Raw genomic sequence first — 23,487 nt, 5'->3', positions numbered from 1 at the left:
TTATAGTAAGAGTAAAGATCATCTTGGCAAGTAAGTGGGTTTATAATTAGTTCACCAGAACAGTGTCTTTAAATACCTAATTATAATAACTTACAGTCAGGGCATCATCTAGCCAAACCATCTCTCTATCCTTTTCTCTTGAGAGTGGAGGTGGGAGCCTTTCTCCTCCACCTGTGGTTCTCCTAGGAAACATTTCAGGCCGCCTGCTGCGCTGTCTGTGTCAAACCAGCCATCACCAAAGTCATGTCCCTTGAAAACAAATGGGGCAATGTCATAAGCTGCATTTGCTTTTGCATAAAAATAAACTGACATAATTTGATCAGGTCTTCTTTCCAATTTAAAAGGACATGAAAATAGTCTGCTCAATGAGGCCACATGCAATAATATGGACTTGAGCACATCACTAATATCAGCAGAAAGCATTTAATCTACTTAACTGCTTGCCCATGAGAAGAAATAAAAGACCTAAACTCTTACTGGATAGAAGCTTATTGCATAACTAGGGCTAGTTAGCTCTTTAGTCTTTTTTTACATTTCAAGTTCTCCCACTGGAATGACCAGAGGGAATGTTATCCGCATGCTAACCCCAGTTGTTAGTCTCCTGGAGGCACACAAGTTCTTCCCATGAGCATCAAAAATGCGATGATGCCTACCTATCTGGCAGAGTTTTCGAGATTTCCCAAATAACTAAGAAACGAACTTTCATCACAGAGGTAAAATATTTAATGACAAAATTAGAGTTTGCTGTAATAATGAATCACAGAGCCGGTGTTACTCATCTCTGAAAGGAACAGAAATTATGTTTGACATCTTAGAGAACTTCTGAAGAATTAGTAACTGTACAACAGACATCAGCAGTGTTACAATTCTAAAACTTGAAAGCGAAACCTATCTTTAATATTGTTTATTGAGGGCATTCTGGATAAGTATTTTTACATAAATGCACAACCTTTGTTAGCCACAAAAGTAGTATTAAGACAGATTTCACCGAAATTTTAAGTCTAACACATAATCTTTATTTTTTTTTTCAGAGCTTAGAAAAAGTTAACTACTGCTCTTGTTACATTTTACAAATACATTCTTTAATATGAAACATTAACCTGAATCACTACTTCCTGTATATAGGTACCTAATAGTACTGGGGAAGAATACTACAGCTACATCCAGGAAGAAGTGGGAGCGCTGGGAAGACTCTTTTCGAGTTGTCAGTTCAATCTAAGAAATCCTTCACAGAAACGTATTTCCAAAACTCAATAGTGAGGTGCAGAAACGAAACAAAGAAATTAAATGTCTTTTAGCAAGCCACTGAAGTGGTCCCAAATGAACTGGTACCACATAATGTGAATCATTTTAGCAATTTCCTCCAGGTTAGGTTGTATTAATACTTTGTACTGAAGCACCTTCTACAAAAGGATACCAAAGAACCTCACATGTGTCATCACAAAGCTTGCTTTTCTGCAGTCAGGAGGTCCAGAAGGGACTGGGGTTGCTGTTGGCCCTCTCTGCGGGTGGAGGCCTTGGTAGGCCTTGGACACAGGGAGGTCAAGGGTGTGACCACAGCCTGGAGGCAAATCAATGGAGGAAGCTAATGGTGCAGAGAGACTTTCTTCAAATCAGGATGTCTTCCAAAAGACTGAAGTTTAAAAGGATAAACAGAGAGTGAGGAAAGAGGGGAAGATGTGGAATACTTGTATTTATGAAGGATAACTATCACAAGTTTACCAGAGAGGAAAAAAAAAATCTCACATTTCACAGTATGCTTATGACCTCACCCTCTGCTACTTTAGAAGCAGCTTCACAAACACTGTGTTGTTAAATACTTGGCAACAAATTTTATTTTTGTGTTTGGCTGATTGTCAGGGGTTTGAGATTTACTCTTCTAATTATTTATATCAACTATCTATCTCTGAAGCTAGAATTCAATTTGGGAAGATGCATATGTGTGCCCGCGCATGCTTTTACTAAACAGAGGTCTGCAAAGAAAACCTATCTGATGTGGTATTTTCAGCTTTTCTTAGAAATCATAAATGCTTCTAATAGTACTCACCAGATAATAAGTTCCTTGCTTCTTTAAAGTTTTAAGACACCAAAAGAAAAGTACAAAATATTATAGTAAACATATAGTTTACCCTAGAAATTCTACAGAGAGTTTCCTTGAACTGGATCATCTCCCTAAGAGGATTCAGAAATTCTTCTCTGGCAAATCTCACCTCCCTTTTGACACATACTGCCTAAGATCATTTCCCACCCGCCCCCCGCCCCCACCCAGTAGCCTGATTTTCTATCTCCCTGGCAAAGCTTTAGCAGGAGAACTTAAGCTATTTAAATCAGCATAAATAATCCCAAAGTCATCTTATGCTGCTATGTAGAAGCTACAATACACATGGCCTCAGTCGGCTCAATAGGTAGGAAGGAATAGAAAGGGTCCTGATGATCCAGGCAGCTTAAAAATCAATGCATCACAGCGGGAGGCTGAGAATGTATCTGGGATGTTCAGCTTGCTTCCTTGTTTCAGAAAGACAAAGCACAGCTTTTATATTTAGCATTTTAACCCTCTAAGAAACCAAGCTCTCAGACTGAAAATCTGGGTCCATGTTGAGTGATACAAAATCAGGAGCTGTAATGAACCAACTTCATTCATTCTGACTATAATGTAAAGGCTTCAAGACTATACTGTTCTATGTCAGATGAGGCAAGTTGCAGTTGCCATGAAATGCAATTTGTCAAGAAGCCCGCACTTTCAAATTACATTAAATAAATAGACAGCAGTAACAACATCCAAGTCTCCAAAAATCAGATATTGAGAACTGAAGGCCATTTCCTAAGGACATCATGAGGGCGTCTCTAAACAGGTATGTCTTTGTGAAAAGAAAAGAAAAAAGACTTTAAATGTATTATCTTTTCACATTATCATTTACACAGACCTTTATCTGGACAAATCAATTCTTGATAAAAATCCAAGCTCTTTTCAAAATCAGCTACCACAATTTGGGATGATGACAAAGAAATGTTCATGAATTCACATTAGTTTTTAAATAGGCTTTTCCTTAGGTGTTTAATCTCAAATTTTTATCCTTCATACGGTAATTCTAAATGATCAGCCTGGAAACAAGTAGTGGAAGAATTTAAACTATAGCTCAGAAAGTAGATTTCTATCTGTGATTCTTATTTGTTTTTCTGAATGCTGGTGATGGCTCATGCAGAAAATTACTACACAGAAAGCAAAATCAAAGACTGCTGTTTCTCCTGATAAATCCAATTGTTTTCCATAATACAGATTTATGTCTCAGGATATAGAATCTTAACCTTCAAATTAAGAGTAGCTAAGAGCCTGAGTGAAACCAACCTGCTTGACTTTTATCAAACCAGGAACAATAGCATCTGATGTCACATTAAAATGTCTTCCTGCTTAATATCAGGAAAAAAAAATACGGTTTAGACCTAGCTCAATATATCATTTGGTCCAAATTTCATATTCAAACTACCAAAAAAAAAAAAAAAACCTTAAAAAAAACACACATACGAACACACGCATACACACAGTCAGAAAAAAATGAAGCTGATACTATGCAGCATTTCTTAGCAAGATTATTAGGGAAATGTATTAATATAAACACACCATCTTTTCTCTCATATTAACATCTGAAAAGGAAAAACCATCTAAATGTCCATATTTTGGTGGGGGTGGGGGACTGGAGAAGCAAGCGGAGGTCCGGAGTTTCTGGTAAAAACTGCTGAACAAACTTCAGTTTCTCTTAAGAGGTCTCTGGGAGAGGCAGTTTCTCAACATTTGTGCTTCATGGCAAGCTAAGGAGAGAAAGGGACAAATGTGAGATGTTATCAGCAGTGGGGAGAGTTCACTGGTTGCTTCTTTCCCAAATCCACGCTGAGCAGCAGCAGCTATATTTTTTTTGCTGCGGCAGATCACCACTACTGTTCCCAGTGGCACCAAGGAAATGTGTAACGTTCCCTACAGTCCACCGACCACTGCAGTTGTTACTCCTCACAGCATTCTTGCTGGTGCAGGTGTCCGGGGAGGGTGGGGCTCTATGGTATTCCTTCCTGCCACTGAAGGAACAAACGGAAGAGGCAAAGTATAGGCAGAATGAGTGACCCACCCTAGCATAGCAACAAAGGCGTCTGGGCTTCCAGGTTACTAGCTATCCAGGAAGACCACTCTTCAGTTTTAAGTGTTTACTGACATCTCAAAGTATTAAAAATCACCAACTGTAGAGAAACAATCTGCAATAATCCACGTAATATCCTGGATGTTCAACCAGGTTTGAGGCACTTGACAATTAAGACTACGTAACCAACCAGGACTGAACAATAGATCAAATTCAAATCTTGACTTGCTGCTCCCTCTGGTATTTGAAAAATGTGGTTCACTGAAATGTTAGATCTTTATAAATGGAAACACCAAATACCACTGTATCAGTCAATAGTTTCCCAAGCCCAGCTGGAGCCCATGATGATGTATTTAAGGAAATGTATGCAGGTACAAAACATAAAATTAAATCTGATATCGCCTTCCTTAGCCAGATCCTTTCCAAGGAGCCAGTACACTGATATGAAGCAGAAGGCAGGGTGGAAGCTGATTCCTTGGGTGTCTATAGAGTTTGATATTAGGGATTAATCCCTGAGGTTGGAGCTGGACTAGAGGTAGTCACATTGTTAAATTAATCTCTACTTGGGGGCGTCCCTGGTGCTTCAGACGGTAAAGTATCTGTCTGCAATGCAGGAGACCCACGTTCGATCCCTGGATCGGGACGATCCCCTGGAGAAGGGAATGGCAACCCACTGCAGTATTCTTGCCTGGAGTATCCCATGGACAGAGGAGCCTGGCAAGCTACAGTCATGGGATCGCAAAGAGTCGGACATGACTGAGCGACTAACACACAGTCTCTACTTGGGAAACCTCAGCTCAGAGAGCTTCAGGTACCTGTGTCTGGTGAAGCCAGCCTAAGTGAAGCCCCCATGGACCTTTTGCAGTGCTGATGCCAACAGCACGTCAACCGTCAGACTGTGTTTGTGAAGCCCGGAGCGTGATCAGACTGCAGTGCTAAGTGCTGTGGGCTTTTGCCAAGAAGATGGCAGCGGCTCCTAACTCCTGGCCTCCACGAGCTGATAGTCCAGGAAACACGGTGGGTAGAAATGGCAGGTCCAGGACTCTTCCCCTGATCCGTCCCGCTCCCCAGCCACCTTCTGAGCCCCTCCACTGAAAGGTTTCCACTTCTTGCTCTGTCTCTAGTTTTAATACATTATTCAGCAACGCGAATCATTCAAAATCAACACAGACCTGTTAAGCGTGGTGCATAATGAATACCAACCATAAATATTTGATCAGAGCTGCTGTCTTGTTGTTCACTGAGCTATTAACCTTCAGCTAATGGGCTTGTGCCAATTTACTCACAGTCATTCATCCTCAGCAGTGAGCGTGCTGCTCCTCACACCAGCCCGGTTACCTCTCCCGGGCAGCTGGGGTTGACGCTAAGGGGAGCCCCGACCGGGCAGGGCCGTGCCAGCTCAGTTTCACAGAAATACTGCTGGTTTGGACGTTTTGCCATTTGAGATATTTGTGCAGAAAGTGGCATCACTTCCATCCTACCTCATTTTGTTTTCTTTCTTTAATTTCCTGGGAGTCAGAAACTTTAGAATATGGAAAGCAGGTGCTTTCCATAAGCACAAATGTGCTTATGACCTTTAGCTCTAAAGTCACAAGCGCTCTGTCCCTCAGTTTCCTCGTGTCTGTGAAAGTGAAAAGCGAAGTCGTTCAGTCGTGTCTGACTCTGTGACCCCATGGACTATACAGTCCATGGAATTCTCCAGGCCAGAATACTGGAGTGGGCAGCCTTTCCCTTCTCCAGAGGATCTTCCCAACCTGGGAATTGTACCCAGGTCTCCCGCATTGCAGAATTCTTTACCAGCTGAGCCACAGGGGAAGCCCGTGTCTATAAATATCTCCAACTCAAATGCTTATGAATTAATGTAGAGGGTACGTTAAAAATTTCCTTTCACTATATTCTGCTTTCTTATCTCATGGAAAACTTTCTCTTTCAAAGCTGTGTAAATGACTCCATCTAAATAATAATGACAACAGTAATCATAATAGAAAATACCGTTACTCATACAGGAAAAGTGAAAGTGTTAGTCCCTCAGTCGTGTCTGACTCTTTGCAATCCCATGAACTGTAGCCCGCCAGGCTCCTCTGTCCATGGGATTCTCCAGGCAAGAATACTGGAATGGGTAGCCATTCCCTTCTCCTGGGGGTTGAACCCAGATGTCCTGCATTGCAGGCAGATTCTTTACCATCTGAGCCCTTCCCTTACCAGGGAAGCCCATACAGGGGGATTCTTTAAGGGGCCTGGACTCTTGAGGTCCCTCCTGGCTCAGACACGCAGGGAGCAGATGCTGGAATAGGGACAGAGGTAGTCATTCCCTGCCAGGGAGGGAAATGCCACTTAACCACTCGCTTCCCCACAAATGTGGGCTTGTGCAGAACAGGGCAGATCCCTGTTCTTTTCTGCAGGAAATGTCATCTGAGGATGCCTAGGTGTGGGTATCGCTCTCGCCTGCTGACTCACCAGCCGAGGCGGGCATCAAAGCATTGCACACACTGCACCGTTGTGCTTTTTAAGTGGTGGAGAGTTAGCAGCCCTGCTCTGTGGCTGAGCTGGACTTTCCTAAGGTCCGAGGCTGTGCCAAGCTCACAGCTCAGGAAGGAACTGCGCTTCCCCAAGCCAGGCTGAACAGAGCTGGGAGAAGAGAGGGGTGCAGAAGCATTTCCATCATCTCTACAGGAGACAAGCACCCATGTATCTTGATGGCAGGGTCCTGCAAAGGTGATCCACTCTCTAATGTACCAGGGTAAACTGAAAAAGCCAGAGAACCTCTTCTATTGCAATCCATCCAGAAAGCGTGCCCGCCTCTCCAGCCGAGGTGGCATGCCCTTTCAATCAGGGAGCCCAGAGGAATGCTCACCCAGAACTGCCTTTCTTGTCAGGGCTCTGACATGAGCACTGTGGCTTGACTTTTAAACACAGCCTATTCTTTCTGAATCAACACAGCCACGTTTGGGGTGGCGGAAGACCTGGGTTCCACCTCTGAACACTCCTCACCAGCAGGCCTGGCGAAGGCTCGGCCAGCAAAATGACATCTTCATGGTCAGCATATGCCATGGGACAAATCAGGAGTCCCAGTCCCTGGGAAAATAGCCGCACTTTATCTACAGAGGTCAGCCTCCTCGTCAGGAATACTGCCAATGCCGGTGATTCATCAGCACACATCCTCAGTTTTAGAAAACTGAAAGTCTGGTTATAATAGTGTCTCTCACACTCCCTCAAGCACATTAACGGTGCCCCCACGCCCCTTACACCACTCACAGAAGGGGAAACCAAAGTAAGTGGAGACTGCCCCCCTACTGTGTCTTCTCCACGGAAGTAGGTAACTAGCTGGTACCAATCCTTCCAGTGGTCAAAGCCAGAGACCCCTGTGTCTTTGGTGGTCTAATCAGTTTCTGTTCTGACAGGTCCCCTTCTTAAGGGCTGCTCTGTGTTTAGAAAGTGTTGGCATTCAGCAGGAGGCCCTCCCACCCTACACTGGAGGGCACAGATCTTCACCACCAGTCCCTCCCCACCCCTGTGCTGGGGTCCTCAGTCACATTTTTCCAACCCCCCCCCCAGACAGTGCTCATCATGTGACAATGGATTAGAGCAGGCTCAGCAGAAACCATTTTTATGGAAACAATTATAATTGATATCAATTAAGATTTATATGCACCGGGTGCTGCGCTAACTGATTTATAGGTTTGAATGCATTCAATTCTCTCAACACTGTAGGAGAAAGGCACTATTATTAGTTAGCAGTCCTTACTGATGAGGAAATAGGGGCTTAGAGAAACTAAGCCCCTGCCCAAGGTCACTGAGGTGGTAAATCAAACAGCAGATGTTAACTACAAACCATACTGCCTTCCCAACCACCTAGCACACTTGGCCACAGTCTCAGGAAAACTGGGTGAGCAGGGCCAAGAATTCTGGCCATCTGCTTAGGTTATCCAACCCCAGGTCTGCACGACCTTCTCTGAGGTGGGTACTGACACGGATGACCTCCAGGTATTGTCTACTCTGCATTAGGAAGAGCGATTTCACAGACTTCCTTGGTAATCTGGTTCATGGTCTAATCATTAACCTTAACTCTTTATTTTAGCAGAATGCTATCAGTGCACTATTGAGTGCTCTTTTCTGTCGGACAAGACACGAGAGAGAAATGCTACAATATCACCCCCTTCCCACAGTTGAAGACAATTAAAAAATAATTCCCTTTAGCCTTTTCTTCCCCAAATCAACACTGTTTACGTGTTTCCCCAGACTTTCACTGCCCTTCCCTCCCTTAAATCACTACAGTCAATGTTGCTATAAATGCAGGTGGGTGGGAAATTCTAACTTCTTCATTTCATCATTATTTCTCTATTATGAAGGCTGCAAAACAGGTGAAGGGAACCATAATTCTGAGCTCATTCCCTCTGTGACAGCCGTGGCAAACCAGACTCTGGCCCCCAGCAGGGCTGCATTACAATAACACGCTGTCGTGACACCACAGACAGGTCTGTGCAAAGAGGGTGCAAGGGAAGGCAAGATGCAGCCACACGGATCTGGATCCATGGTGGGGCCTGGGCTTAAGCTTTGGGAAGGGGCCAACCCAGCTCAGCTGGGGAGATGGTTCCTGTTACTTTTCAAGTTGTCCTTTTCTGTTTTCTCAGCAAAAGTGGGCTTTTCCTTTGAAGCAAATTCATTTTTTTCTTCCCCTAAAGGTCACCTGAAAAGCCTATCTTGAGAGGCCAGATCATGTCTCTGACACGCCAACCATTATCAGCAAACTTTTCTGGAAACCTAAATTCAAATCACCAGCCAGAAAAGAGCTGCCCTTTGATCCAAAGCACAAGAACAGTAATAAATCCTCTTTATCACCTGACCAACAGGGCCTCTCTTTCCTGTCGTTTGTGACTGCCTTAGATAGCTGGCTGCCAATAACAACTTCCCTTTCTGAAAGGCGCATCATTTTCAGGGTGTGTGTGAGTGTGCATACCTGGGGTATGTGGGAAAGGCCATTCTCTGCACCCAGAGGCAGGTGGAAATTGTGCAAGCAGCTCTATATCAGTCAGCCTTAGAGGTCCAAGGCCCCTCTGCAGGGGACACTGGCCCTGAGGTACCCTGGGACTACAGTTTGCTTTTTATATGGTAAAGAGATAAGAACACAGGATGCTGGGCTCATAACCAGAAAGGAACAGCATGGAAAAGTAAGCACAAGAGCCCACAGTATGCTTTCAAGCCCTGGCCAAAAGAGGAGGGATATTCTGAGACCTGCCACCTCCCACCCCCACCCCCATCCTGTTCCCTGAAACTAGAGCCTTAAACTTCCAGGTAGGAGCTAAAGATGGTCCACAATTCCCAAAGATATGGGATCAGAGTCAGGGGTGATGCCAGTGGAAAGGAGATAACCAAACACATAAAAGAAGAACGCTTCCACTGCACACACAACTTATGAAGTAGAAGAAGGAAACTGTACAAGGGGAAAAAAAGAAAAAAAGGCTTGATTTTGTACCTCATCATGGCAAACATTGGAGAAGGAAACGGCAACCCACTCCAGTACTCTTGCCTAGAGAATCCCATGGACAGAGGAGCCTGGTGGGCTGCTGTCTCTGGGGTTGCAGAGAGTCGGACACGACTGAAGTGACTTAGCAGCAGTAGCAGCAGCATGGCAAACATACTGATAAAGAAGTTCTGGGCCCCGAAGCGCCCTGACCACCCAGAGCTGAGCGCTCCGCTGCGCGGAGAGACCCACCTTGTGTGCGGTTTCCGCAAACTGCTGGGCGCTGTTCTTCATGTCTTCCGTCTTCTCCTCCGCACGGCCTAACCGCTCCCCGCGCTCGTTCAAGGCCTGGCTCGCTTTCTGTACTGCGCTGGTCACACTGTCAGCGGCTGAATGGAGGATGCTGTTTCCTGAAAGAGGACAGCAAAAGCATCAGGAACGAACTCGGCTGACCTGCAATGACAGTATCCCCTCCACGGGTGCTGCTAAGTCACTTCAATTATGTGGCCTGCCAGGCTCCCCTGTCCATGGGATTCTCCAGGCAAGAACGCTGGAGTGAGTTGCCATGCTCTCCTCCTGGGCATCTTCCCGACCCAGGGATTGAACCCAAGTCTTGTCTGTCTCCTGCATTGGCAGGTGGGTTCTTTACCACTAGCGCCACCTGGGAAGCAAGCAAAGTGGGTCAGACTCTGGAAAAGCTCTGAGGGTCTATGAAACGACTTGGCTTTCCTTCTGACTCAGTCTGACTGTCACACTTGAGGAAGAATACCCACTGCCTGCAGGACCTGGGCAAGTGCTGAAGGCTTCTCTGTACGCTGATGCTGACAGCACTCATTTCCATTCTGTTCTGTCTGGTGGGGCTCAGAAGGATGGGGTCCATCTGGATTTAGGAACTGATGGAAATCCTAACAAGTTCAGAAAATGAGGCAACTTCAGTGAGACATATCTGGATTGTATGAGCATTTCCTCTTGAGCTGGGTTTAAGTGAATCACCACAGGAAAACTGGGGGTCCAGAATGTCTCTAGATATGATGCTCTGTATTCCTTTCAACTCTTCCCTTCCATTTTATCCCCTTCTCCCTAAATGTATGGCCCCATGCAAGAAGCTGTGGATTAGAGTTCACAGGAGGTATGTCAGTTCCCAACCTTGAATCCTGAGCCATGGCCTAGTTGGTTGGTCGTCTCTGCCTCTAATGTCAAGTATATGAAATATGGGACCTCAGCACTGCACAGAGCCAGCAGGTAGAAAACTGAGGGCAACCTGTCCTAGAAGGGACTGAGCACTCCCAGACTCATGAGCGATGACACCAAGAAAGTTGAAAACATCATCACATTTCAGGTGGTTATGCATCCCTGACATCCCACGTACCAGGACTAGAAAAGAGAACTCAACAGTGAAGAACTGGCAGATGCATAACCCACTGAGACCTAGCAACCTGCAAAATTGCAACCAAAGGAGATTTATAGCTGTATTTTGTTAACACTAAGTGGAAGATATTTAAATGGCATTTTATGTAATAGCTTTATGTCTTTGAATAAGTTTATTACATCATTTAACTTTGTATCTGGGATGGATACATTGAGCCACAGACAGCTTTTAATAGAAATGTAATTTCCACAGGTCTCAACTGCAAAGGCTTCCTCATTTCTCCTCTGTGGGAACAGCCTGTGGTTTGTGGAAAAGGAACTCAGGCAAAGAAAGTGCCTGGCCCAGAGGAAGCACTTTGTAAATTGTTTTCCATTTTTCTTCTCTAGGGGTGGATTTCAAGGGCTTCCACCATGCACTAAGGGGAGAAGAATGGAGTTAACTTACTGCTACTCAAATGCATCACCCACTGCAGGAGCCAAGATCCGTCAGCACAGATTAGCAGGGACCAGAAGAGATGTGGCTCTGGAGAAACTGATTATCTAATGCTGGGTTGGAATGAAAGGCTGAGGTCTTCAGAGCAGATTTAAGAGAAGAAATCTGGTTTCCCTTTGCTTTCATATCAGGGTTATGATTATATCCCTGGGCTTTCCTAGTGGCTCAGATGGTAAAGAATCTGCCTGCAACTGCATGAGACCTGGATTTGATTCCTGGGTCAGGAAGAGCCCCTGCAGAAGGGAATGGCAACCCACTCCAGTATTCTTGCCTGGAGAACTCCACGGACAGAGAAGCCTGGCGGGCTATAGTCCATGAGGTCATAAAGAGTCAGATAGAACTGAGTGACTAACACTTTCACTTTCACCACCACTTAATATCTAAATAGCACTTTGCAATCATAACGCATCTTTATGAATATTATCTCACTTGATTGTCACAAAAGTTTTACTGAGAAGGCTGAGGTTAGGTGAGATTCAGTGACTTCTGTGAGACCATATCACTAGGGAAGGGACATAACGAGTGCTAGAACCTGGTTTCCCAATGACTTTTCCTTATTCTGTACCTTCCTCTTTGCAGGAATGGCATCAGTCACAGAAAGCCATCACTATGACAGAGTTGTGAGCAGACCAGTATAGATAGGTTATGACAAGTTATTTCCCAAGGTAACACCTGACTGTTTCTGTCATAAATATGTTCTTTTTGGTAAATGAAGAGTTATCACCTAAGCTGCATTGCAAGCCAGGTGCTCCCTAGCAAGAACAAGCCAAAGAGATGTAATGGGAAGATGGAGAAAGAACTGAAGGTGCAGAGGGGTGGGGAAGAGGGCACAAGAAAATCTCCTTCCCTTCCTTCTGCATGCCCACAGCTTAGCAACCAGAAGCTGGAGAAAAGATGGGGTGGGGCATCTGAAACTTCATAGCCAGGAACAGATGCATTAAACCAAAGGGACTTTTAGCTACCAAGATTTTGGTAGGGGGCTTCCCTGGTGGCTCAGATGGTAAAGAATCTGCTTGTAATTCAGGAAGACCCAGGTTCAATCCCTGGATTAGGAAAATTCCCTGGAGAAGGGAATGGCAACCCACTCCAGTATTCTTGCCTGGAGAATTCCATGGACAGAGGAGCCTGACGGGCTACAGTCCATGGGGTCACAAAGAGTTGGACACGACTGAGCGAATAACACTAGGCACCAAAAATTTAAGAGGGCATATAACCATATTGGATAGTTTTTTCCCATCAAACTGACCCTCGTGATGCCGTCAAAGTTAGACACTCCTTGAATGAATCTGCTCTGCAGAAACCATAGCGCTTTCCTGTCACGACTTCCTTAATTTTGTACAAGATATCAGGTCAACACTGCATCCGGTTTTATATGATACTGTTTAACCAGCAGGTGCTATAACTAAAAGAGAACCAAATGCTGTCTTCATTATTCAGTGATGACACTGTCAACCATTATCAATAAAAAAATCCACCTTCAGTTATTTTCAGCCATGAAAATGGATTTGAAATATCTCATCGCCCCAGCTGAAATGTCCTCTACCGGCTTCAATTCTACCCGTATTCCAGGCCTGGTGAAGTCCCATCGCCTTTCTCTAGCTTCAGGTCAATTCCACTCTCAACTTCCTAAGAACTGTCTCTAACCTCCTTAGGTGACTGGTCAAGTACAGTCATGGGCAATTCTTCCACCTCATTTCTTCACCTGTAGATGCAGTGACTTCCCGGCTGGATTATCAGTTCCCTTAGGGGACCCTTTTACCCTGCTGATCATACCCTAAATCTTGAATCTTCCTCCTCTAGGTTTCCTGAATCTTCAACCTTCCTCCTCCTGCTTTCTTACTCTCTTCCCTCTAAGGACCTGCGAATGCTCTAACCCCAGGGTTCTGTCCTTGGCCCTCTTCTCTTTCTCTTTCTGCAGACTCCCCCTGGGACAGTTTTATGCAGCTCACAGCTTCAATGACCACATTTCTGTGTTGGTTTTTTTTTTTCTTCCCCTAGATTGTGCTGCTGAGACTCCAGATCCATGTTTTCTTACCAGGCAACTCCAGGTGAGTCACCCAAAGTCATCTTGAACTTAGTATGTTACACTTGACCCCATTATCACACCTGTTTTCCCTTTGGGGTTCCCTACTCAGTCCGTAACCCCACTATTCTGCCGCGTGCTCCTCAAATCAGAGTCGAGTCCGGACTTCTCCCTTGCTTTTACCACACACAGCTAAAGGTCAGTTTGCTGTCCAGCTTGCTACTCTGCCCTCTTTGCTATCTTCATTATCTCTGTATATTGATCCAGTCCCTCTTGCCTTCAGAATTACAGCAGCAGCCTTCTCTACTTCGGTGTCCCCACACCTTTTCTGATCCATCTTCCACACATTTCTACTGAAAACTTTTAAAAAGGCAAATTTGTTACCATCTTCTCACTGATTCCAAGATAAAAATGAGACCTCTGCCCTGCCGATCTCTTTGAGCTCACCTCTTAGAATCTCCTTCATTTTTTTCCCCTATCCAGCAATACCCAATCCCATGCCTTGCCAAGTTACCTACATTTTCACAGATGTATCATGCGTCTTTTACCTGTATGCTTTCATGCTGTTACCGCTGCTTCTCATCTTAGCTTTCCCACTTACTTCTATGTGCTTCAGTACACTTCAGGGCTCTTTCCTAGGGAAGCTTGTCATGTTTAGCCCACCCTAAACCATTTTTGCCCCCAAAATACAATTATAAGACTCTGTCTATTTCAAATGGTGCATTTATTATAATGCATGTAATTGCTGGGTATCTACTGTGAGCTCCTTGAAGCAGGGGCCTTTCTCACTTCTGTATTCACAGAATATAGGAGACACTCAAAAATATTGGCTGACTTAAAGCAGGAAAAATATATCACCCTTCTAATGATTTCTCCGTGGCTTAGCAGAAACTTGGACACATGATTGATGCTGTTACATGATCTAACTAGGTCCTAAAATCCTAAACTTGCCAAATGACTAAGGAGTTAGTCTGTGTCTGATGCAGCCAGCTATCTCATCTAGAGGTGGTGTCGAGAGTTCAGTGAATTAAGTCAACAACAAAATGCAAAAAGGGGAATGCTTCTGCTATACTAAAGATAGCATTTATATAAAAAAATCTGTTGTTACCAGCTTTAAAATAAACAACTATAAGGTATTAAAATAGCAATAGCTTTTAAATCCAACGCAAAAATAACAGTGAACTGAACACTTACTATGCTGTACGCTCTTACTATAAAATCTGTTCCTCACAACAACCTTACATGATGGCACATCATTCATCCCATTTTTATAGATGGGAGCACCAATGGACACAGAGGGTGAGCAATGCGCCAAGGATCACGCAGTAAGTGAAGAGTAGAGCTAGGTTTTGCACCCAGGAAGCCCAGCTCCAGAGCCAGTTCTCTGACTTACTGTTATACTGGCTCTCCATGGGAATGTTCCTGTATCTGAGGTTAGGAATACAGTCTGCATTAACTGTATGGAATGGAGACTTCAGTGGAGCAGTTCCTAAAGCATTTCTTAAATCCACAATACTAAAGAAAACATCTTATTATTACAAGCTAAAAAAACCCACTTACTATAGAAAATTTAGAATACATATTACTATAAAAAGGCAATAAAATCGTGTAATATTCAGTTCCTTAGAGATAACCACATTTACATTTATGGTACATTTTGTTCTGGTAATTTTTCTGTAGATATTTTTCTAAACCAGGGTTGAGACCATACTGAATGTTTAGTACTATATCCTATTGTGGATACTTTCCCATGTCATAAAAAAGTTCTTTGAAAATACTATTTGTAATGGCTACCTAAAACGGTTGTAATTTATTCAACTGTTTCCTTTTTTGATAGCGAGTACATGTCCAAAAGTGTTTGCTCGCTCTTTCCTTCCTTCCTTATGTCTTTATTCATGTTTCACATGCGCACTATTATATTTCAACTTCGGTATACAGGGCAGTGTGCTCATCATCAAAAGTTTACACCCTCTGTCACCATACAGATGACCCCCTTTATCCATTTCACCTTCCTCACTGGTAACCACTACTCCGTTCTTTGTGTTTGTTTTCACTGTGTTTGGTTTGTTCATCTATTTTTTAAAAAAATTTTAACTTAAATATTCTACATAGGAGTAAAATTATATTGTATGTGTATTTCTCTGACTTATTTCACTTAGTGTAATACCTTCAAGGTCCATCTGTGTTGTCACAAATGGCAATATTTCATTTTTTTATAGCTGAGTTCCATTGTCTACACCCCCCCATATCTTTTTTATCCATTTATTCACCATATCCTGGCTTTTATAAATAATTCTGCAATGAACATAGGAGTGCATATATCTTTTTGAATTAGTGTTTTCATATTCTTCAGATAAGTAGCCAGAAATGGAATAGCTGGATCATATGGTGTTTTATTCTTAATTTTTTGAGAATTCTCCATATTGTTTTCCACAGTGACTACACCAATTTACCCACAACAACAATGCAAAAAGGTCTCCTTTTCTCCACACCTCTAACACTTATTTCTCACCTCTTTGAAAATAACCATTCTAATGGGCATGAGATATCTCACTGTGATTTTAATTTAAATTTTCCTAAATAACTAGTAGAATTAAGAAAAAACAAGCCCATTTACCACTTACCACTGCAACAGAAAGAATAAAATACCTGAGAATAAGTTTAACAAAGGCAGTAAAAGATCTATACATTGAAAACTGTGAGACCCTTTCGAAAGAAATTGAAGGAACAAAGACAAGGAAAGATACTCCATGCTCAGGGATTGGAAAAATTACACTGTTAAAAAAGCCATTACCTAGAGGAGTTTACAGGTTAAGTGCAATCCCAATGGCATTTTTCGCATAAACAGAACAAAAAAAATTCTAAACTTTGTGGAACCACAAAAGACCCCAGATGGCCAAAGAAATTCTAAAAACAGAGAACAAAGCTGGGGTTATCCCGGTTCCTGATTTAAAATTTTACTGCAAAGCTATAGTAATTGAAACAGTATGGTACTGGTAGGAAAACAGACATACAGATCATTGGAAGGAAACTGAGAGCCCAGAAACAAATCCACACATACGTGAACAACTAATACAACAAAGAACATGCAACAGAGAAATGACTGTCTCTTCATATAACTGGTGCTGGGAAAACTAGACAGCCACATGGAAAAAACTGAAACTAGACCACTATAGTAAACCATAAACAAAAATCAACTCAAAATGGATTAAAGACTTGAATGTAAGACCTGAAACATAAAACACTGAGAAGAAAACATAGTATGCTCTTTAGCATCGGTCTTAGCAATCTCTTTTTGGATATGTCTCCTCAGGCAAAGGAAACAAAAGCAAAATTAAATGGGACTACATCAAACCAACAAGCTTCTTCACAGCAAAGGAAATCAACAACAACAACAACAACAAAAAACCCCACAAAGATAATCTGCTGAATGGAAAAGATGTTTGCAAATCATATATCTGATAAGGGGTTAATACAGAAAATATGTAAAGAACTCATACAACTTGATAATGATAAAAAACATTCTGATTTAAAAATGGGCAGAAGTTCTGAATAGACATTTTTCCAAAGAAGACATACAGATGGCCAGCAGGCACATGAAAAGATGTTCAGTATCACTAATTATTTGGAAAGTTTTGTTTTTTAAGATAAGGCTACAGTTACTTTCTGGCATTTACATACACACACACAACATTTGTTCATATCTGATAATTCCTAGAGATTAAACTGCTGGTTTAAAGGACATACATATTTTTTGAGGATATTGTTGCATGCTGAAAATTGCTTCCCTGAAAGACTCATTCAGGGTTGAAAACTATTCATTTGAGGGCATGCTATATTGAGTGCATGCTATGTGCATGCACTGTTATGTTGACAAATTGGCAGAGTGCCTTTCAGGGAGTGATTTACATTCTCTGATGTTAAGTTTACTCATCTATAACATCTACCTCATGTGGCAGTTGTGGAAATGAAGATGAAGATGTGTACAAAGTACCTGCAGGTGCTCAATGGAAGTTTGTTCCTCCGCCTCCGTAAGACCACATCTGCTCCCTGGAACTTTGGAAAAATTGCACAATCCCACCATTTGTTCGCATGTCTCCTTCTCTGTTATCTTGGGGGCTAAGTGTCTTGAGTCTCCTTGGAGACACTTGGATCTTTGTATACTTGCAGTGTGCAGCTAAGTGTGCTGATCAGAGCAAGCTGAACACATGCTCATTAAATCAAGGTGTGCATTGAAAAGAAGGATGCTTAACTCAAAAGTTGGGGCCCAGGCTGTTGTGCTGAGTTACATCTGGAAATAAAACACTCTCCTGAGGCACACAGAACAGTAATTCTCTTTAAATAGGCAGGAAGCATATTAATACCCAAATTTATGCTAGCAGTCTGAGAGAAGGCTGTCAACCTCTGCAAATAATGTCAACTACTGTTTGAATTATACTGTCTGAGAATAGAGCATAGACCAGTCTTCACTGATGTTGCATTCACATCAGTTCCACTCAGTGCTTTAAAAAAATATTATGCTGGCATCTTTTATGTTAAGTGACTGAGAAGACATTACTCAGAAAGCAACTTGAGATAAAGTGCTAACATTGTATTCAGTCACTGTTTGAACACAATTAAAAGAAACATATGTATAGGAAAAGGAGGGGAAAAAGAATATGGTATATTGAAAAGCAACAACAGAAGAGAAAGGAGAGGAGGAAGTTTTTTTTTTTTTTAAAGCACAGAGACCACACCAACAACTATAATTTCTTTATATCATCCTAAACTTCAGATTGTATCTTGGTAATCAAAACTCTTAATTCTACAGCTAGTAAAGAGGCAATTTAAGTAGAATTTTCATCAGCTACTTCCTACATCAAATACATATGTAGATATTTGAAATATAAAATGCTCATCCTATTTGGAGAAAGCAGGAAAATCGTCTCAAAAATAAATGATTGATAAACCATCTATACTCAGAGTTGAGGAAACATGGTCATCCCAGGACACTCTTTTAAGACTAAAATCTGATAATAGTTTTGCATGGACTACTTGTATTCTATAACCAAGCTAACCACTGAAAAATAACTACAATACAGCCCCATTTATCCAAGCTAACTGAAAGGAGAACTAATTGTGAAAAAAAAAAATGGATTTGGGTTTTAGTAAGATAAACTCAAAATACTGGCAGGGAGATCAAGTATATGAAACTGTTAATAGGCCAGGAACATTAGTAACCTTCATATTGTATCATCAAAGTATTCAATAATAATTTATTCCTTGAGTAAACAGTCCTTATTCTATTCTTGTCTATAGTATTAATTTTTTTAACCAAAATATTTTTAAGGTTCACTTAAGTCTGGTCCAGTATTAGTGACATTCAAATTAATTTTTTTAGATACCAATCTATAGGATTCATCGGATGCTTTTTCTTTCCCTTTTCTACTTACACTCTTCATTGCTCAGCATCTCTACCATGAGAACTCTATCTTTTACCATAGAAACAAAAGACAAGAAAAGTCATATGGAAGCTTGGTTCCCAGATGACAGGGTTCCTTCTCAGTGCTAAAGTTGCTCTGAACCATGTACATACCATTCTGCTTCCTGAGATGAGTAGGAACCTCAATTTCCATAATTCAGTGGTATTTCCAAGGAGGTTTGGCTGACTGTGACTTGTATTAAACATTTTATAAATGAACAGCAATTTAAATAATAATTAACATCTGCAAAGTGATTAAATGCAAAGCCTACGTAGTAAAACAAGTTGGTTCTTAATTCACAGACTCCATTAATTACCTGAGAGCTTGGGTAAATTACCATGTTCCCAAGTTCTTTCTACGGTACACCGACTAATCAATATTAATCGCGTAGCTGCATCTCAATGTTGAACAGCCTCTAGGATCCCCCTCTGAGATGGGAGATTCTTCCAAACTGTTAAATTTCATTCATACTTGTGTGGCATTAGTGACTCATCAGATAAATCTTATTACAAATCCAGGTTATGATCCGTCATAGCAACTTTCCAAAAGGAACAGTTGTTAACCCATGCTGGACACTGAGGCGGTGTGAACATCAGCCAGTGGCAGAAACTGCTACAATTCACTGAATGGTTATGTACTGTGTGCATGTACAAGAACTATATCTTTACCCTACTTTACAATGAAGTGCTCAGGAAGGGGAGATAGCTTGCTCAAGATCACCCAGACCTTGACCTCAAAGTTCATTTGTAAAAAGCATTTTTTAAAAATAAAAACTGTACATATTTAAGGTGTACAACATGATGATTTGACATACATACACACAGTGAAATGATAACTGCAGTGAAGTTAATTAACACAGCCATCTCCTCACATAGGTACCATTTTTTCCTTTTTTATTTTTGTTGTGGTGAGAACACCTGAAACCACTCTTCCAGCAAACTTCCAGTATTCATCTAAGTCCTCATACAATGCATTAGATTTCTAGACTTATTCATCCTACATAACTTCAACTTTGTACCTTTGTACCAACACCTTCCCTTTCCCCCACCTCCCTACCTGTGGAAGCAAGACACAGAGAGGAAAAAACCTGCATGATCTCACTCATGTATGGACTCTAAAAAAGTTGAATACGTAGAAGCTGAGGGTTGACCTCAAAGCTCTGACAACACAGTGTGCAGTGAATGACTTTGTGAAATGCTGATCTGGTTCCTTTATTGCAGAACTTTGGAAAACTTTTAATATGCTAATGTAAATTGTTAATCAAAAGGAGGTAGTGATGGCAGCAGGAAAGATCTGCTAGCAGAATTCCCCAGCATATTTACAGGTTCCTTTTGCACAGATTGTCTTAGTAGGGTGAATTTCTACAGAATCTGTTTTGGGAAATGCTGCAACAAAGTATACTGATTCCTAAGTTAAAGGAGGAAAAAATAAATAAATCCAGGCTGTCTTCATCCATTTAGCAATAGTTGGACAAGTCATATAATTACATTGAAGAGGCTTGGTTTATAGAGGCAGCAGAACAGATATAGCATGCTGAGTGGCAGTTCCAGAATTATCTTTTGTCTTAAGTTGGTGGCTAATTTCAGGGACCATGAAACTTGTTTGTTTCCTGCAGCTGGATGACAAAGAAAAATGGACTCAGCACTCAGGAATACTTTGTAAACCCATAAACTCAAAAGTCTACTTGAAGGAGACCTTGGAGTTATCTACTGCTGGCACTACCAAAGGGAGAAGAATGGACCATTCTGTCAGGCAGTTCTCTTCTGCTGGCAATGTGAAAGTAGTTTAGAGGAACCTCAGCTTGTTCCCAGGTCACAGGCATGCACTAACGACTCAGGAGAAAACCCAGTGGCCCCTCCCTGTCCTATAAAAGGTGTGAGTTCATACCCTCCTTTCAATTCACTGTCCCAATATTTTCAACAGCAAGAGTTAAACATTAAGGATGTTATTCATGTCCTTTAAACACTTAAAACTCAAGATATGTCAAGAAATTCACCAGTTCTTCAGCATTTGTTTAAACTTGGTCCTTAAGAACATGTCCTTCCAAGAGTTACAGGGCATAATGAGAATGATTTCAAGGACATTTCTTTTGGCACTCTTTTCTTCTCAGAAGGGTGGGTGAAATGCAGCTTCAAAGAAGGCACTCTTATTCTGAAGTTAACCACCTGAAATGGCTCTAAATTTGGTAAAACTGATTTTGTTCTCTGTCTTTGGAATGTATGGCAATAAACCAAGTATAATCCGCAGCTCTCATCATTTATTACCGTTGGAAGTGAGTACCTTTTGCTTTAAAAAACCATAATTTCAAGTCCTGATACAGGACTGGAAAAGGTCAGTTTTCATTCCAATCCCAAAGAAAGGCAGTGCCAAAGAATGCTCAAACTACTGCACAATTGCACTCATCTCACACGCTAGTAATGCTTAATGCTTAAAGTAATGTAAAGTGCTTAAAATTCTTCAAGCCAGGCTTCAGCAATACTTGAACTGTGAACTTCCAGATGTTCAAGCTGGTTTTAGAAAAGGCAGAGGAACAAGAGATCAAATTGCCAATATCTGCTGGATCATTGAAAAAGCAAGAGAGTTCCAGAAAAACATCTATTTCTGCCTTATTGACTATGCCAAAGCCTTTGACTGTATGGATCACAATAAACTGTGGAAAATTCTGAAAGAGATGGGAATACCAGACCACCTGACCTGCCTCTTGAGAAACCTGTATGCAGGTTAGAAAGCAACAGTTAGAACTGGACATGAACAACAGACTGGTTCCAAATAGGAAAAGGAGTACGTCAAGGCTGTATATTGTCACCCTGCTTATTTAACTTATATGCAGAGTACATCATGCAAAATGCTGGGCTGGAGGAAGCACAAGCTGGAATCAAGATTTCCAGGAGAAATATCAATAACCTCAGATATGCAGATGACACCACCCTTATGGCAGAAAGTGAAGAACTAAAGAGCCTCTTGATGAAAGTGAAAGAGGAGAGTAAAAAAGTTGGCTTCAAGCTCAACATTCAGAAAACTAAGATCATGGCATCCGGTCCCATGACTTCATGGCAGATAGATGGGGAGAGTGGAAACAGTGGCTGACTTTATTTTTCTGGGCTCCAAAATCACTGCAGATGGTGATTGCAGCCATGAAATTAAAAGACGCTTACTCCTTGGAAGGAAAGTTATGACCAACCTAGAAGCATATTAAAAAGCAGAGACATTACTTTGTCAACAAAGGTCCGTCTGGTCAAGGCTATGGTTTTTCCAGTGGTCATGTATGGATGTGAGAGTTGGACTATAAAGAAAGCAGAGCATCGAAGAATTGATGCTTTTGAACTGTGGTGTTGGAGAAGACTCTTGAGAGTCCTTTGGACTGCAAGGAGATCCAACCAGTCCATCCTAAAGGAGATCAGTCCTGGGTGTTCATTGGTAGGGCTGATGCTGAAGCTAAAACTCCAGTACTTTGGCCACCTCATGCGAAGAGCTGACTCATTTGAAAAGACCCTGATGCTGGGAAAGATTGAGGACAGGAGGAGAAGGGGATGACAGAGGATGAGATGGTTGGATGGCATCACCGACTTGATGAACATGGGTTTGAGTAAACTCTGGGAATTGGTGATGGACAGGGAGGCCTGGTGTGCTGCGATTCATGGGGTCGCAAAGAATTGGACACGACTGAGCGAATGAACTGAACTGAACTGAACTGAACCTTCTACAGTGTTGCTGGCCAAAACAAATTCTGTTCAACATGGGCAGTCTGGTGCTTGCTAGCTGTGTGGCCTTGAATAAACCCTCACCTTCTCTTTCCCCACCTGCCATGGGGACTGGTCTAGCACCGACCTCAAAAGATGGTTGTGAAGAATAAATGAGGTTGTACAGGTGGGACACTTAGAACAGTTTTGGGCGCATAGCTGACACTCAACTTTAGCCATTACTAGAGAAGGAAACTGCGGTCATCTGGTAGTAAAGAGTCTTTCCACTGAGCTTTCTATTTCAGCTCATCTTTCCTTCTCTACCCTCACTCACCATGAACATCGCTGGAGGAAGAATCTACTCCCACTGTGACCTCTCCTACTCCCAGATACTTTGCATTTTTAGTAAAGTGGCCTTCCCCTCACTCCTACTCTCCTAACACCATCTCTTAAATTCACCAGTGACTTATCAAGTCTATTGCCTATTTTGTTTCCTCCACTTGGCCATAGGACCACAAGTGGGCTGACTGAAAAACTGCTCTTTCCCTGGGCTTCTATAACACTGTTTCTTGATCTGTATCCTTCCCTCCACCATCACTTTGATTCTCCCTATCAGTTTCATTCCCTTTTGGTTAGGGCTATAAAGTCAGAGAGGTCTGAGTTTGAGTCTGTCTCTACCACATACTAGCACTGTGACCTCAGGTCAGTTATTTAATCTCTATGAGCCTGTGTTTTTCTCATAAGCACAACAGCTGTAAAAGCAGTATACCTCTTTTTCATAGAGCTTACTTTGAGAATTAAATAAAATATATACTTATGGTGCTGGTAGTGCAGTATGAACTTAACATACATGGCAGTATTAGAAATATCTGA

At 42.0% G+C, this 23,487-nt stretch overlaps 1 protein-coding gene across 3 annotated transcripts in view; it reads right to left on the bottom strand.

Annotated features, from left to right (window-relative positions):
• Positions 1–889: 889 nt before the first annotated feature.
• STXBP6 (syntaxin binding protein 6) overlaps positions 890–23,487 on the bottom strand; it is a 257,695-nt gene continuing 235,097 nt past the window's right edge. For all 3 annotated transcript variants that reach the window (XM_043434654.1, XM_043434655.1, XM_043434653.1), the window contains 2 exons: positions 9,841–9,998; positions 890–3,807 (listed from right to left, as the gene is read on the bottom strand). In XM_043434654.1, coding sequence (XP_043290589.1) covers positions 3,784–3,807; positions 9,841–9,998 — 182 coding nt within the window. In that variant the 3' untranslated portion in view covers positions 890–3,783. The remainder of the gene's footprint in view (positions 3,808–9,840; positions 9,999–23,487) is intronic.

The sequence above is a fragment of the Cervus canadensis genome, chromosome 17, assembly GCF_019320065.1.
Source record: "Cervus canadensis isolate Bull #8, Minnesota chromosome 17, ASM1932006v1, whole genome shotgun sequence".
In the NCBI taxonomy this organism is placed as follows: domain Eukaryota; kingdom Metazoa; phylum Chordata; class Mammalia; order Artiodactyla; family Cervidae; genus Cervus; species Cervus canadensis.
This window is presented reverse-complemented; position numbering and strand designations above follow the sequence as displayed.